At 44.6% G+C, this 17,928-nt stretch overlaps 1 protein-coding gene across 2 annotated transcripts in view; it reads right to left on the minus strand.

Moving 5' to 3' along the window:
• The window catches only part of CPAMD8 (C3 and PZP like alpha-2-macroglobulin domain containing 8), a 1,104,327-nt gene that overhangs the window by 364,904 nt on the left and 721,495 nt on the right, over window positions 1–17,928 (minus strand). For both annotated transcript variants that reach the window (XM_069217904.1, XM_069217903.1), the window contains exons 34-35: window positions 16,322–16,384; window positions 13,025–13,263 (exon numbers count right to left, since the gene is read on the minus strand). In XM_069217904.1, the coding sequence (XP_069074005.1) occupies window positions 13,025–13,263; window positions 16,322–16,384 (302 nt within the window). The remainder of the gene's footprint in view (window positions 1–13,024; window positions 13,264–16,321; window positions 16,385–17,928) is intronic.

Genomic DNA, 17,928 nt, shown 5'->3' on the forward strand with positions numbered 1-17,928 from the left:
CCCACTTGTGCAAAGGAAGGGTATTGAGATCATCAATACAATTTTGAATACCTTACTTAATTGATCAGTACTTTCTGCTCTTGTCACAGACAATTGGAAATTAGCCCTTATCACGCCTTTGCTTAAGAAACCCGGTGCTGACCCAAAGGTCCTGTCTAATTACTGTCCTATTTCTGTACATCCGGCACCAGTAAAAAATATTAGAAAACTGGTTAATGTCCAACTGGTCAGTTTCTTAGACTCACTTAACCCTCTTCACTGTTTTCAGACCTAGACATTCCACTGAGTCTGCACTCCTTGAAGTAACCAAATCCCTTAAGCTGATGTTTGATAGTGGAACAAATGCAGTGATGATGCTTTTAGCTATGCCAGCTGCCTTTGACACAGTTTGTCATGATATTCTCCTTCAACGTCTGGCAAATATAGGGATTAGTGGTTGTGCCTCAGCCTGGCTTCAATCTTTCTTATAAAATACAGAGCAAGATACCATGTTAGAGCTTTAGGAAAGTGCCCCTTTCCCCCCAACTTTCTCCCTGATATCTGATGCTAACTTGACTGTGTGCTGGGATCCTGCTAATCAGGCCCCAGCACTTGTGTTGTTTCTCTAAACTGTACCATTGCTTCCACAATTGTCATACCCCTGGCACACAACTAAGTCCCTTGTTAAAGGTACCAGTGGTTACAAGGGCCCTGTGACTAGGGAAGGTCCTTAAGGGCTGCAGCATGTATTTTGCCACCCTAAGGAACCCCTCACCAAACACATGCACACTGCCATTACAGCTTGTTTGTGCTGGTGGAGAGAAAAAGGTAAAGTTAACATGGCATTCCTCTCTGGGTGCCACGCCAACAAACCACTGACTGTGTCATATGTAAAGCACTCCTCTAGCACCCCTTACAGCCCTAAGGCAGGGTGCACTATACCACATGTGAGGGCATAGCTGTGTAAGCAATATGCCTCTATAGTGTCTAAGGCCATTCATAGACATTTTGAGTGCAGTGTGGCCATATTAAGTACATGGGCTGGGAGTTTGTCATTACGAACTCCACAGCTCCATGACGGCTTCACTCTGAGAAGTTTACTGTAGTATCAAACTTCTCAGCTCAATAAACCCACACTGATGCCAGTATAGGATTTATTGAAAAATACACATAGAGGGCATCTTAGAGATTCCCCCTGCATTTTACCCACCTATCTAGTGTGTGTGGCTGACCGGTCTGTGCCAGCCTGCCACTAACAGACACGTTTCTGGCGCCATGGAGTGAGAGCCTCTGTGCTCCCTAGGGTTGGTAGCAAAGCCTGCTCTGGGTGGAGGTGCTTCACACTTCCCCCCTGCAGGAACTGCAACACATGGCAGTGAGCCTCAAAGGGTCCTGCCTCCTGTTACACTGTCCCAGGGCACTCCAACTAGTGCAGATGCCCCCCCCCCTCCGAACCAAGCCCCTCTTTTGGTGGCAGGTCTGGCGGAAAAATTAGGAAAAACAAGGAGTAGTGACCCTTCAGCTGGGACCACCCCTAGGGTGGCCAGAGCTGAAGTGATCCCCTCCTTGCAGAATCCTCCATCTTGCTTTGGAGGAGAGTGCCCAATAGGGATACGAATGTAACCCCCCTCCCCCCCCAAGGAAGCAGGGAAACAGAATGGGCGTAGCTACCCTCAGGGACAGTAGCCCTTGGCTACTGTTCTCTGACCTCTGTAACACCCCTAAATCTAGTATTTAGGGGCACCCCTGAACCTTGCTCTTCAGATTCCTGACGACCTCAAGAAGAAGAAGGACTGAAGAGACGACCCCAGCAGTGAAGACTCCAGATGACAATTGATTTGGCCCCAGCCCTACCTGTCTGTCTGCAGCTTCAAGACTCCCGCTACAAAAAGGATACACGTACTGCAGGACCAGCGACCTCTACAAACCTCCAGAGGACTGCCTGCCCATCAGAGGACCAAGAACTCCAGAGGACAGTGGCCCTGTCCACAAGAAACCTTCCAAAAGGACTCCAGAGCCTCCCTGGGTCCGCGAGTCCTGCCCACTCTGCACCAGACACACATGGCCCGTGTCCAGGTGGCCCACCGGTACAGAGAAGGTTCCCAGGTGATTCCAACCTCAAGTCCACCCTGAGCTGACCTCTCCTGGCCAGCACAACGCTGCCTCCAGCCTGAATCCGGAGGACCCCCCTGACCACGACCGGAACCGACGAAGATTCCAGATGCCCAAAGGTACCGCTGCATCCGCAGCCCCCGACCGACAGTTCAGCAATGTCTATCGGGCTCCTCTCCTACCTGTCCAGGCTTTGGTTTTCTGCAACTGACTCCCTGGACCCAGCCTGCAGCATCTTTGTGACCTCTGGGGTTTCCCCATTGAAAAGCATTGGGCGCTCGATGCTGTGTTTGCACCCTGCACCTGGCCGTCCCTGTGCCACTGACGGTGTGTGTTTGGTGCTGACCTGTGACCTGTGCTCCCCCCCAATGCTCATCTAAACAGCCCAGTTCGGGGCCCTGAAGTCGCGGGTACTTACCTGCAATCTGTTTCTTTCCGATTGCCCCCAGTCTCTATAGGACTCCATTAAAAACCCGTAACCAACTTTGACCTCTGTGCTCGGCCGGCCCTGTGTTGCGCTTTTGGGGTCAACTTGAACCTTGACCTGTGGACATCCTAACCCTCGAAGACTGGGATCGTAACTAGAGTTCTTACTTGTAAACTCTGTTAATAATTTTGCTTCTCTAGAACTGCATTGCTTCCTATAAAAAAATTGCACAGTGTCTACTTTTGAAACTGAAAAGTGTTACTTGTATACTGTTTTATCTGGAAAACCTAAACAAATTACATTTGATATGCAAGATTGATACATTCTTACAGCTATTCTTACCTGCAACAAAGATCCTTTTGGTTTTAGAAACAAAATAACAAAGTATATTTTTGCTATATAAAAACATTGGCCTGGAAATAACATTGAGTGTGTGCCTCATTTCTGGACTGTGTACAACAAATGCTTTGCAGTACCCTCTGATAAGCCTAACTGCTCGACCTCACTACCACAAAAGTGAGCATTAGTATTATCTACTTCAGGCTCTGCTAAGCCTCTGGGGATCCACTGGACTCTGTGCACACTATACCTTACTTTGGTGTAGTATATACAGAGCTAGCTTCCTACAACAGCCTTTTGGATGAAAGGAGAAATTGCTTAAATATGGTTTACCCCATGGTTCGTCACTCAGCCCAACCTTATGCAATGTGTATATGACCCCCCTTATTACTCTTATCAAATGATTTGGTATCTCCACCATGTCTTATGTGGATGATACGCAACTGATTCGTGCCCTTGACAAGAATTTCACCAGCTCTGGACGAAATTTTAAAAACTGCTGTTCTGTAGCTATTACCTGAATGAATGAAAATTTCCTAAAGTGCTACACAGATATAATGGAAATTTCATTTTTTGGGAAGAACAGCCAGTTCTTTGTCTCTGATAGGTGGGTAGGCAATTTTGATAGCACCCCCCCCACGCCATCGCGAGCCTACTAAGATGGTGCAGAATTTGGATGTCAAGTTTGACAAAGATTAACTTTTTCACCCTCATGTAAACACTGTGTCTGGGGTATGTTTTTCTGTAATTAAGTCTCTGAAAACGTTTGTTGATTTTCTACTTTTTTCAGCAAGGACGTTGGATGTTCATGTCCTCATCATCTCATGGCTGACTATTGCACTATCATCCTCATGGTTTTGCCCAACCATCTGATCCAGAAGCCTCAGATGGTACAAAATGGTGGAGCAAGCCTGGTACTTCAACTCCCTCATCAAAGCTCCATGGCAGAGGGTTTGGGGGAGCTCGTTTGGTTGGCAGTTGGCAAATGGATTCTTCTCAAAGCTTTCACTATTGTGAACAGGACCTATTATCAAACAGATTCCAAATTCCTCTCTTATTGTTTTGTTCCCTACCTTCCACTAACAACACTGAGATCTGCCTGTATTAATCTGCTATAACTCCCAAAGTTCAGGTTACAAACCAGGGGTTGGGGATGGGCAGATATGTAACTTTTCTCGGGGCAAACATATGGAACAATCTTCTGCTTGTTCTAAAGCAAGCTGTCAATCTTACTCCTTTCAGAAAGTTTCTGAAAACAATCTTAAGTGTTATTTTCCAAAGGGCCAGGTTTTTTTCCTTTGTTTCAGTACTGCTACAGCATTGCCTCTTGACGTGGTTGTTGCACTTTACAAATGCCAAGTTCATTCATTCATTCAATCATTTCCTGGTCACCCACTTGGCATATAAAACAAAAGTCATGCAGGGCATTGGGGATACTCCTCCATCTGATAAGGAGAGTAAGACGAATGATGTAGCGGGTAGGAGTGTAAATGTACGGCTGCCATGCCATTGTGAATTGCCAACTCAGTTGGCCTGTTCTTCAGTTATGACATGCATCATTTGGAGCAAATGGAAAAGTTTATGTAGTGCCTTCCAAGTGATTACAAAAACTGTAGGAAATAAATTGTCTAATAGGGCAAAACAATTTCTAACACCAGCACCTTATGTGCACTTGATGCCACTGATATGGCCTTCTATGAGACCAGTCGCGGGCGCAGAAGGGGCGCGGCGGCGCTTTGAGGGGGGAGGGCGAGGGGTTGGTAATAAACATTGCATTATTAAAGAAAAAAAAACACTTACCTGAACGTCACACGCCGCTCTGCTCCTCCATCTCCTCTGCCTCATCGCTGTAGGCACAGTCTCCCACAGCCTGCCCTGCAGCCAATCCTGACGCTGCTCAGAGCAGCATAAGGATTGGCTGAGAGCGCCCAGCCAAGGCGCTCCCAGGCAGACTGGGAGCCTGTGCATGCTTTCTTCAGACCGGCAACTTTGTTGCTGGGTTGGAGAGAGCCTACTGTGCATGTTTATTTGGCCTACCTGAGACAGCCGGCCAAACACACATGCGCTCTGAGAGGGAGTGCTTTGCACTCCGCCTCACTACTCGTCAGCCCCGTGGCCTTCGCCTCTTTACAAGAAAACTATAATAAACATAGTTTATTATAATTTTCTTGTAAAGGTTTTGCAGCTGCCGCTGCGGACCGATAGGGGGGAGGGTGACTTTCCTCCACCCTAATGGAGGGGCCGTCCCTGTAAGAGACCAACACCAGTACCCACCTATGCTGCCATGCTTGGCTAAGAATGTCTGTCTTGCTGAAATAAAACTTTAAAAAACAAAAAAACTAAAAAGTCTGGCCTCAGCCCAAAGGTACAGCAGCACCTGAATGGATTGTCCTTTAATTGCATATGCTCTTAGAAGACAACTCTCCAAGAAGTTGTTCCGCTGCTCTGGGTCGAGAACTACTTGGCAAAACCCTCAGGAATGGCTCATGAATGGCTTTTTCCACATCCCCAATCATCCAGCTCATCACCAGTTGTTGAAATTAAGTGGTTAAGTGAAGTTCATTATCAATTCAAAGTACTTCACTTCAAGGCTGCAACATGTCCTTGGGTGTTTTCTGGATTCCTGGCAGTAGTGTGGCACATTTTCAGCGCAACATCATTAATTTCTCTCTATATCTAGACAATTGTTGGAAAAGAGCAGCAGCTACGTGCAATGCCTCAGTCACACTTGGCAAACCATCTCATTTCTCTACACACTTAGATTCACTGTGACTGCCAAGAAAGTTGGGAGTTTTGTTGTTTTCCATTGCTCTAGTCCCAAACGTCTGATTGCACATGTGCCCTCTGCAAGAATGCCTTGTGAGACAATGGGCACAAGTCACTGGCCAGTGGAACAATCTGTTATTGGCAGAGCCCAGTGTTCCTCTCGAGCTGCAATGATGAAACAACAAAAACTTGTAACTGGGCAGGTCATTCCTTGAATTCCTGCTGCAAGTTACCATCAACACAAATGTCCCTCTAAGAATTTGAGGTGCGTACATGACCCAGCTCACAATCCATGGCCATAGTCTGTTTAGCAACCACACCTACACATCAAGGTACTGAAACTGAAGTCTGTTCAGCTAGCACTGTGCAAAGTCAGTTCAGATTACGATGTATGCCTTTTGCAACACAAGACTGCTAATTTGCATAGACAGCTTGACCACTATGTGCTGCTTACAAAAATTAAGGAGACATTGTAGGAAAGTGTCCCTTTTCGACGTGGTCCCCCTCCCCCTCTCTTTTTGCATGGTAAATGATTCAATTTTGACTGACATTGCACTGGGTTCCTTTTAAGCAGGTCCCCAGTGCCAGATCTCTTTCCCTAAAACTGTGCGATTGTTACCCAATTGGCAATACCTTCGGTACCTGTGGTACCTTGGGCATGGTTACCAAAGAGGGTCCCAGAGGGCTGCAGCATGTATTGTGCCACCCTCAGGGACCCCTCACCTAGCTCATGCAAACAGCCATTGCAGGCTGCGTGTCTGGGTGGATCTCAAAGTGAAAATATGGCATGGCACACTGCCTCTTTGCAGTCTCCTTACAGTGCATGCAATATACGTAAGCCATCCTCCAGCAGGCCTTACAGCCCTAAGGCAGGGTGCATTGTATTACATGTGGGGACATATCTGCACAAGCAGATATGCCCATGCTATGTGTTTGTCGATTGTTAGACATAGTAAGTGAACAGGGAAGCCATTTTAAGTACATTGGCTGGACACTGGTCAATATGAGTTCTCCAGCTACATGATGGCTTCATTAAAAATAGGGATGTTTGGCATTACACCTCTCGTATTTATAAACTCTCACTGATGAGTGTTTATTATACAATACATGCACCCAGAGGGCACCTTAAAGTAGCCCCCTGAAAAACCTACCATTTACCAGGGTGCTGGCTGACTAGTTCTAACTAGCCTGCCGCCACCTGACACGTTTCTGACTCCCAAGACTGACAGCCTTTGCTCTCAGGCAGACAGGAACAAAGCCTACTCTGGCAGGAGTGTTAGCACACCCCTTTCAACAGGGTGACCTGCAAATCTGCCTTCCAAAGCAGGGGGCTTTAAAGAAGCCCACTACCCCTGGTAGGTAGATTCAGCTTTGCTTGAAGGAGAAGATGACAACCCCCTACCCCCTTGCCCTAGGGCCATTTTGGCATCTGGACAAGTGGAAAAATTAGTAGTCAGAGAGGCATGCCCACCTCTAAGGTCAGTCCCATCCTTAAGGTGAGCTGCCTGATGTGGACATAACTTTTGAAAGTCTGCTATCTTGGTGATGGCAGAACTAGGACCTCTGGGACAGGGTTATGCCCATAGGGTCCTCCCTCAGTACCCCAAGGATCCTCCTTCAGCCCAAGCCTGTTCAATATCTACCTGACCCCCCTTGCAGACATCGTCAGATCCTACGGACTCAATATAGCCTCCTATGCCGATGACACTCAAATAATCCTTTGACTCACCGAAGACTCATACAGCGCCAAATCCAACTTCCACAGCGCCATGACCAATGTAGCAACATAAATGAAAAAAATCTGCCTCAAACTGAACACAGACAAAATGGAGTCCTGATCTTCTGGAAGAACACCTCTGTATGGGACAACAGCTGGTGGCCAGCACAACCAGGACCAACTCCCTCTCCATCAGCCCATGCACAAAACCTCAGCATCATTTTTGACTGCCAACTACCCATGAATCGACAAGTAAACTCAGTTGCCTCCTCCTGCTTCTACATCCTTCGTATGCTCTGCCGAATCATCAAATGGATCTCTACAGACACCAGAAAGACAGTCACGCACACCCTGGTCACCAGCCGCTTCGACTATGGAAATGCTGTCTACACTGGAATGGCCTCCCAGCTACTTAAAAGACTTCAGACTCTGCAGAACACCGCAGCCAGACTCATCCTCAACCTCCCCAGGCACTCAAGCATCACCACACACCTCAGGAACCTCACTGGCTCCCCATCCAGAAGAGATGCCAATTCAAAATCCTCACACTCTCATACAAGGCTCTCTACAACCCAGGGCTGTCATACATCAACCATCGATTGATCTTCTACGTCCCAGCAAGACAACTACGCTCCGCATCGCTAAACGTTGCACACACACTCCTGCATCCATCGCAGCCACAGTGGAGGCCGCTCCTACACAGCAGTGAAGATACGCCACCCTCAGCACCCAGAAACCCTTAGGGGTGATAGTGCTGTGCTTTACAAATGCTATGATTGATTGATTGAATGACTCCAAGGCTAAGTGGCCATTGGCTACTCCCCTAAACGCCCCTAAATTCAGTATTATTGAGAGCCCATGGCACCAAGAAATCAGATTCCTGCTGATATACAAAGAAGAAAGGCTGAGGAAGAAGCACCTGACTTGAACCCAGCCCTGCCGGCCTGCCTGCTGCTCCCGTTGCATTGTCCCTAAGTCGTCTCATCCTACAAGCTGTTGTGCCTCCAAAAGCCTGGGAGGACTGCCTACCTTCAAAAAAGACCCAGGAAGTCCTGTGGAGCAGTGGAGCTGCTTCCCTGCATCTTGCAGCACTCAGAGAGAACTGTGAGGATCCGGACCGAGGAAAACTTGACACCTGAAAGCACCAGTGCACCCGTGCCTCTTAGCCCGAGCTGAGGTGGGCCAATGTTGCCAGCGTGCCCCCCGAGACAAAGCCACCTTGAACTCGCCCTCTGTGGACTCGCAGATGCTGCCTGCAGCCTCTAGTCTCAGGCCCCCTCAATAGGAGTGCTCCCAGTGGAGAAAACCAGATGCCTCAAGACACCTCTGCACCTGTTGCTTCTGGCCTGTGGAGAAGAGGACCTAAGGTGTTCCCACGTCCCCAAGCATCTCAAGATTTAAACTCACGTTTTGGTTCACCTCGACTAGACACCCTGTCCAAACCTGCAGCCTCTTTTCAACTGGATTGATCCCCATTGACTAACACAGGGCACCCGACGCTGTACTGCACCCTCTGCACCCGCCGCTGTACTGCACCCTCTGCACCCGCCTGCCGCAGTGCAGCCTGATTAACTTGTTTGTGTGGCCTTAGACCTTGCCCCATACCTACCTTACGTCCAGAAGATTGGTCCTGTAAGTCACTGTACTATACCTGTATGCAGTACTTGTCTTTCCTCCATAGGATAACATTGCCGCTTCTGAAAAATGCACTGTTGACTTTTGAAACTTGAAAGTATTTTTCTTGCAAAACGTACTTACCTGATTGTATTGATTCTGGTGCCTAAACATATATAAAGATACTTGATATTTTTGTAAATTGATATGGATCTCCTTACTGAGTCGCATGTCTCATTTGTTTTCTATGTGGCTATGGTAAATGTTTAACACTCCTCTCTGATAAGGCTAAGGCTGCTCAATCACACTATCCCCTAAAAGAGCACAGTGGGATTGCTTGAGCAAGCGCTGTCCACTGGTAAGAGAAACCCTCAACTCTTTGCACTGTATACTTCATTTTGGTATACCATATAAAGAGCCAGCTTCCCACAGGCATGCACTCACCACAGACAATTTGATGACTGCCAGACCATTTGTTACCAGCTCTTCCTCTTAACTTAGCATCTCCCGTGAGTGGAGAACAACTTTGCGGACATCCTCAGCAGAATGCACCAACAAACACACAAATGAGAAATCACCGCTTATGTGATCCTACAGTACTCCTAACGCTGGGGTTCTCCTGAGGTAGACCTGTTTGCCACACACGAAAATGCAAACTGCCGACTTCAGGTGCACACAGCCATACTCTAAAAGCAATATTCTATGGATCAAATGGTCATGGATATTTGCTAATGCTTTCTCCTCCACTACTCTTCATCCTATGTGTAGTGATCCATCAACCACCGATGAATGCTAATCAGAGCTCCAACCTGGGCTTTGCAGTGATGGTACTCTCTAGTCCTACAGATGTCCTTCAATTCTCACTCAAATATAACAATGTGCCCAGACCTCCTTTGCGCACCATCAAGGCCAGTTGCTCCATAATAACCTAATTGTACTCAATTCAGTGATTTTGTACCTGAAGACCCAGGATGTGGCTACCTACAGTTTTCGGAGGATAACATGTTAACCGTTAAAGAAGCCAGAAGACCCACCACACTGGTGTGATACACAGCTAAAAAAAGATTTGTTCATTACTTTAACAGACTTTACATACAGCCCTAGAGGTCACAGGACAAGACATCATCTTTTATTTGCTAAACATACAAATGTCAATACTTGCTTTCTCTTTCATAATGATACACCTAGCAACTGAAGCCGCTTACCTGCAAAACAGAAAACTCAAGTCATTCATCAAATTTCCTGTTGTAAAAGTTTTTATGGTATGTCTTAAAATGGTAATGTCACCTCGAATGTCACCAGTCCCTTTCTGGGACCTTAACATTGGCCTTACATGACTTATGGAGGCCTTCATTTGAGCTCCACTTGTCCACTGCAGATCCTTTCCTGAAACACTTCTCTATATGGTATTATTGAAATGCAACCAATGACAGTCAAGGAGCCTTGGAACACAACTTTTGTTTCCCACCAAAAGCCATCTCTCCTTTCACTGTCAATCAGGCTTGTGTTTTAGCCTCCTTTTTCCTGGCAACCAGTCTATTTCTGAATTACATATACACACTTTAGATGTTGAAAGAGCCCTTATGTATCACATTAATCACACCAAATCCTTTAGGAAAACCAAGCAGCTCTTTGTAGCTTTTGGCGAGCCCTACCTAGGAAATACAATTTCCAAAGCAGGCCTAGCCAGGTGGATTGCATCCAAATTTGCTATGCCAAAGCCAAAAACACACATTGCTATGTGTCTAAGGCACATTTAACTTGTTAAAAAGGAGACACCATGGCCTTTCTTTAGCAGCATCTCACAGACATCGTTGAAGTTTTGATTTTGTCTACTATCCAAACATGCACTGAACATTACTGTGCCACCTTTCATGCCTGACAAGAAGCCTGAGTCAGACAAACTGTACTTTAAACTCTGTTGAATACATCTGTTGCTGCTCACGAGCCACCAATTTAGGGAGATGGATACCTCTTTTAAATATGTACACAACATATGATCTACAAACAGCTACAGGCAGCAGAAATCGTATTTACTTTCACAACTGGTTTGGAGCTTGTAGTGCTGTAATGTCAAATGCACGCTCCAATATCCCACAATGTGAATTAAGACTACTGCGTCAAGCAATTACACTAGACACCCTCATTTTAAACATATATAATTTAAAGAGATGTTCCTATACCAGAACATAGAGGGCCTGATTCACAAAAATAACTTACAATTTTAAGTATTTCTACACTTTTAAGAAAGTTTACTTATTTCAGTTTTCAAACTCTGGCCCTAATTAATAAACTGCACTTTTGCATAGGTTTACTACTTTTTGGTATTCACAAACTACACTTTTGTGGTAACTTACTTTTTTGTAGTAAATGTAGCACTACATATGGCCAGCCAGTGGTACTGCAACACTCTCCCATAGAAAATAATGGCGGTAGGTACTTAAAATAAAGCCCTATCGGGAATAATGTTAAATTACTTTAAATTATTTAAAGTACTTAATATTAAAAACAAATAAAAATGTTTACAAATATAAATAAATATAATACATAATTATATTCAATGTATAATAATATTACATATTTAAAAAAATATGTACTATCTTTTAATATTTTTAACATTGGACTCTTTGTTCGTAGGCTTCCTGCAGTCTCGATCCTCTTTGTAGACCAGGCCAGCTCGGTTAAGCATTTTCACCAGAGCAGTATCCTTTGCCTTTAGCCCATATTTTGATTCTGTAGACTTTCGAATGCTAATGGTTCTGTGAATGAAGCATTTTTCCTTTCCAATGTTTTAGGATCTGAAGAGTTACGCTCGTGAGGCACTGTAAACTTTGTTTTTCGATGTTGAGAGAATACCTTTTGGTCGCCTTTTATCCATCTCTACCTCTGTCTGATGTGTTTGATGTCTCACTCATGAAGTTCTCTTTGTGCCGCCGCCGTTCCCGACTGTGTCTGAGCCCTGTGGTCGGGCTGTGTGTAAGTGTTCTATCTCGTATCACTAGTTATTACCAGTAAGCACTCTTGTGTGCAGCACTTACATACATGACTCCCAGCACACCTAGGAGCATTACAGAAAACATAACATTCCTCAACAAATCCTCATAAAAGCAACACATTCACCCAACTATGAATGCATTCACTGGCTCGCAACCAATCGGACAACATAAAATAATCTGCATGTAAAGTTCTGGCTCTGTGCAACTCAATGCCAAGCAGCCTCTACACTTTTTTCCTCAGTTTGCAAAATCCATGCCCTAGCGGAAGGAAGTTGCTCAGGGGTATGCCATGTGTGAGAAAAGAAAGGACAACTCGATCACTTAATCGGCATGGCTTGGAGGTGCTTGCAAGAGGAGGTAGCACTTTATGGGGGTTATTACAACTTTGGAGGAGGTGTTAATCTGTCCCAAATGTGACGGATATACCACCAGCCGTATTACGAGTTCCATAGGATATAATGGACTCATAATACGGCTGGTGGTATATCCGTCACTTTACCGTCACTTTTGGGACGGATTAACACCTCCTCCAAAGTTGTAATAACCCCCTATGTGCTCTCTTGGCTTTACCTCCTTGACATAACTCATTGCGCTGAGCCAATAACAGCAATTACCACCCACCCCTCACTCTTTAACTCCACCTTCATATGCTGTCTTTACAGATAGCAGTAAACAGGTAGATATAAAAAAAAACATCAGATTGCTATGGCAGGAAGCAACCAATTTCACTTTGAAAAGAGTTTTTCTATGCTTGATGAAAAAATTGTTTTTTACCTCTAAAAGCTGTAGCACAGCATGCCCTGCCTTTTGGCATGTACAAGAGTAAAGGACAGCGACCTGCGGAGGGATATCATGAATCTCCAAATTGGTGATGGAAAGGCATATTACAGCTGGAGAAACGTCTCCATATTTTGTGCTTTCCTGTAATCTTTCTCTCTTACTACTCCTGGTACTAGTTGGGTGGTGCGAGTTGTGTGAGGATAACAACATGAAAGTGGCAGACGACTGGAACAATACAATAATTTATCTGTACAAGTTAGCTTGTTAATAAACTGTTGCACGTCATTTATTTACCTCATGCAAGCTTCGAGGCTCACTTTGTACTCTTGACGGTCCTCATCAGATGCTGGGTCGTCGTCATCAGCTAACAAACGGTCCCTATGTGCTGGTTCAGAGCGGTTGTCTTCTAGAGATTGGGATCTCAGTTGGTGTGGGTGCCTGCGATGTCTTTTCGGTTTTGGCTCTTTCAGATTGACTAAGAGCTGAAAAGCTGGTTTAGCCACAGGGTCTGGAACATTGTATGTCACATCAATCTGTGACAGAAAAAGAAGAGAAGTTAAAAAGGGGACTATCTCTACCGCTGATTCCTTTGCATTTGAACAGATAATTTCAACATCCATACATAACTCTTTGGTGTAAATCAGTATTGAAGTGTGCCCACAAAATCTCCGTCCAGCACAATCTGACTCTAAAAAATGGGAACCTGTGATTTTTACGATAAAGTATTGGCTCGTAAGTCACAAAGTTCAGCCCTTTGACAATAAAAGCAAAAGGCAAAAACCATAAGCAAGAAAAACAAAGAAGTTGACCTATCATCTCGTGCAAGGATAACTGTAGAGGAGATTCCCAAACATGTTTACTTTAAACTTGCATACACTGGATCAGGGGAAATGTATACATTGAGTCTTTGAAGAGAAAACTGTGCTTTAACTCAACCAGCATTCTGCCCACTCTTTTTAGAATAGGGGAGACCATCATGTTTCCACTGGTGTACCCCTGCCGGCTCTGTGATTGAAAACCTTATGCCGATGGATTGAGGGCCGTTGATGTAAGTACATTATATAACCTCCACCCTATTTAGAACACACGGTCTGCTGTACTGTTAGATTTCCCCTTTGTGCCACCAGGAAAAGCCTGGTGGTCCTTAAAAGAAAAAAAGAAAAATGGCATGTATACCCGAAGAGAAAGCACTTAGCATATCAGGGTCATTAGTTATTTTTCGGTTTTACAGAAATAGACACCTGCCTTGGTAGTTTGTTTTGGTAAAACAAAAAATGTTTGATATGCGACAGCTTGAAACATACCGGCCACTCCGCAAACATGTTGTGCCTTCAGAGGAGCAGCTGTGATACGCTCCACCTCTGTAGACATAGAGAGCTCTGTCAGGAAGGCTCAGAGCTCTAAATATGGCAGGGTTACTCTGCCCGTGCAGCAGAAGTTATTATCTCAACTCCCCGGGCGGATGGTAGTCCACTTGCCAAACTTTAAATAAAGCCCAGGGACTTTAGCTCTACATCCTGTGGTTATTCTGAGGACAAACGATACTATTTTCCAAAAGTTTTGTCTTTAGGGAAATTTATAGGCTGGCTGTAGAATTTAGAATTGGATGGTAATGGGAAATTTCCTGATTCTTGAGGAAGTAGTAAATCAGGAGAATAAACAACAGGGATGGAATGGAGGAGTATGTCCCACCCTAGGATTCTCCTCCAGATTGAGTACTTTTGCCAGAAATCACAGGATTTCCCAAATCCATCCTACTAAAAAAGGGCCATCGTAATTAGTTTGTGTGGTCCCCCGAATATGGAACAGGACAATTATTTTGCTCCACTTTTCAGATATTAAAGCTTGGATTTAGATTGGAGCACACGTAAGAGAATATGTGCTTAATTTATACCAGTGTTTTGTGTGTTTTCAACGGCACTTATTTAATAACACTGCCACTAATTCTTAACAGTCAACCACAAGGTGGCCCTGTCTGTAAATATCTGAACAGAGAACATCAACCAAGTATTAAACAATTCAGTATACATAAACATACAATAATAATGCACTGTCAAAGTTATTCTTACAGTGTGGGTCACATGGAATAGTCTAAACTGTCACATTTGTTAGAGTGTGTTGGTAAGTGAGTAACAGTAGTACTGGAGTACTGGGTTTGGGAAGCACTGCCAGAGGCATTTGGGGGGGGGGGGGGGGGAGAGGGGTGTCAGAGGAGGGGCTAAAGATGCAGTGGCATTCAATGAAGTAACTTGGCCCATACACTTACGTTTTTACACCTTGAGCACTGAGATCCTTATTCTGTAAACAGTAGCGACCGTAATCTGATATGCTTTTTTTTTCTTCAAACTGTCATACAATATGGTAAAAACAATGATCAGATGATGAGAGGGTGCGGGGGATAGGGGTGGTACGTGGCATCCGGACGGGGAAGTACAGTTATGTATATATGTTATGTTTGTTTCTTGTTGCTAGCTCTGCTAGGATTCAGACTGTCGTAATATGCTCGCTTCGATTATAGTCTGTATTGGGGGGGGGCAGACATGAGGAGGAAGGTGTCCTATGTCAGAGAAGCGGTTCTATTAGGCCGCCTTTAAACATGATCAGTATGGGACACTATGATATGTCGATAGTCGAACGATTTGGAGGATTGATACAGAGCTTTGTAAATGTTTGTGTATGTTAATTACCAATAAACAGATTTGATCCATAAAAACAATGATCCTAGTTGCCTTTCAGCTCGGGTGAGAGGTCAATATACCAGGAAAAGGTGGAAAACTATAGAGGCCACAGCTACCTGTCTTGAAGGGCTGCAGTTCAAAGAAAGGCATGGCCACAGTAAGGCTTCGGCCTTTATTTTCTCTAAAAAAAAAAAAATGAGGTTCTGGGTGAAAACAGCTTTAAAGTACAGTATGCCACATTTGTTTAAAGTGTACGCTAGATATCCCGACTGAGGCATCTAACTCTTTATGGATGTTTAAAATATATCAGTTATGAAATGAGGCAAAGTTTTTAATCTATATTTGATATGATATGTCAAGCCGCTCCGTTCCCATCGGGCAGTAAAATGAATCCCTTGCATCTAATAGATACACTACGGTGACATTGGAACAGCAGGCCTCGGGTGCCCATCTACATGAAACGGTACACTAGAAATTCAGGGTTGTCTGCATACTTCCAATGCCAGTTAATTAACATCAAGGACACATTGCTATTCTCATTCATGGACATAAATCATCTCTCCATGATATTTCAGGAGTTCTTTTTATGTACCACTCTTTTCAGATGGTTTAAAGATTTGCTCTCATTTCCCTTCCTATACCTTTTATAATGCACCTGCAGTTCCCCGTGGAGTTCGAGGCGCTGATCTCATTATTGTAGCCAGTTCCCTCAACTATAACCCAAAAAATGATGTTTCCTGATGATGACTTCTTAGTGCTTAAAGACCATGTACAGTTCGGCTTGCTGGACAGTTAACTGGCCTTGAAGGGGAAGGATCTCCTTTTTGTCACCATTAAATACTTCTCAGTGGAGATGATTAACTCACATCCATCTATTTAAAATTAATTTACGGTCATTGCTTACTGCTCTTACCTGCATCAAACAGCAGCCTTCACCTTTTGCACTAACAAATAATCCAGTCGGAATGCTGGGAATCTAAAATTGGGAAATAAAAATGTAACATTACCAAAAAAAAAATGAACACCGAGAGGTCAATAAGCAAAGGAATTATTTTTACATAAGATAAACTGTTTCTGCCGTGAAATATGCTAAATAAGGTAAAGGATGTTGGTCAGCCATAGGACACATCCCATAAGAGTAACACAACATTTTCCGCATGTAACGAAATGATGTGGACTTAATTATGTATTGTCAGCCCATGCTGTCCCCCAATCTTGCGAAAATGGCATGCCAAGGGCTGGATGGCAAGGGAGAACAATAAAGGGGAGAGATGGCAGCCTTGTTTCACATCTCTCAGTATAGATACTTGAGGGGAGATTAATTTACCCATCTTAATTCTCTTAGTAGAGCCTGTATATAAAAAACATACCCAAGCCGAAATTCAGCACCAAATCCCATACCCTTGAGGACCTTGCCCGAGTGCTGCCAATAAAGTTAGTCAGATGCTTTCTCCATGTTAATGGAGTCTACTCCCACGCGCACATACACACAGTCTGCTGGTAAACTATTAATTACATGGAAAAGCCTTTACGTGTTAAAGGCCGTATTTCTCCCGGGAACAAATCTATTTTGATATGGACGCACCAGTTGAAGGAGGACCATGCAAAGTCTCTTGTCCAAAATCGTACTGAGTATTTTATAATCTAAATGTAATATCGAAAGGGGTCAGTAAGAGTTCAGGTTCAGTACATCACAACCTGCTGTAGGTAGCAGTGTGAGGATTGCTTCCTTAGTGGTCGAGAGAAGCACAGTTGTAGGAACGTGACCCTTTTTGACATGATCACCCCCACATTTTGCCTTGTATTCGAGGCAATTTTGGTTGGAAGTGCACTGGGTTCCTGCTATCCAGGTCCCCAGTGCCAGATCTCTTTCCCAACTGTACAATTGTTCCCCAGTAGGCAATACCTTTGGCACCCTGTAAGTGCCTATAAGTGGTACCCAGGTACCTAGGGTTTACATACCAAAGAGGGTCCCTAAGGGCTGCAGCATGTTTTGTGCCACCCTAAGGGACCCCTCACCTACCTCATGCAGACTGTCACTGCAGGCTGCGTGCCTTGGTGCAGACAAAAGTGAAAACACGACATGGCACACAGCCTGTGTGCCTTGCCCACTGACTCTGCATGCAGTATATGTAAGTCACCCCTACAGCAAGCCTTCCAACCCGAAGGCAGGATGCATTATAGTATATGTGTATCTGCAAGAGCAGATATGCCCATGCTATGATTTTGTCTATTCTTAGACATAGTAAGTGATCACGGAAGCCATTTTAGGTACATGTGCTGGACAGTGCTCAATAAGGGTTCCCCAGGTACATGATGGCTTTCCTGAAACTAGAAATGTTTAGTATCAAACATCACATATTAATAAACCCTCACTGATTACAGTGATGAATTTGTTAATACATGCACCCAGAGGCCACCTTAGATGTGCCCCTTGAAAAACCTACCAAGGCTGACTGGTCTTAAGCAGCCTGCCACCACAGACATGTTTCTGACCCCCAAGGGTGAGAGCCTATGCTC

This window comes from Pleurodeles waltl, chromosome 12 (assembly GCF_031143425.1).
Source record: "Pleurodeles waltl isolate 20211129_DDA chromosome 12, aPleWal1.hap1.20221129, whole genome shotgun sequence".
In the NCBI taxonomy this organism is placed as follows: domain Eukaryota; kingdom Metazoa; phylum Chordata; class Amphibia; order Caudata; family Salamandridae; genus Pleurodeles; species Pleurodeles waltl.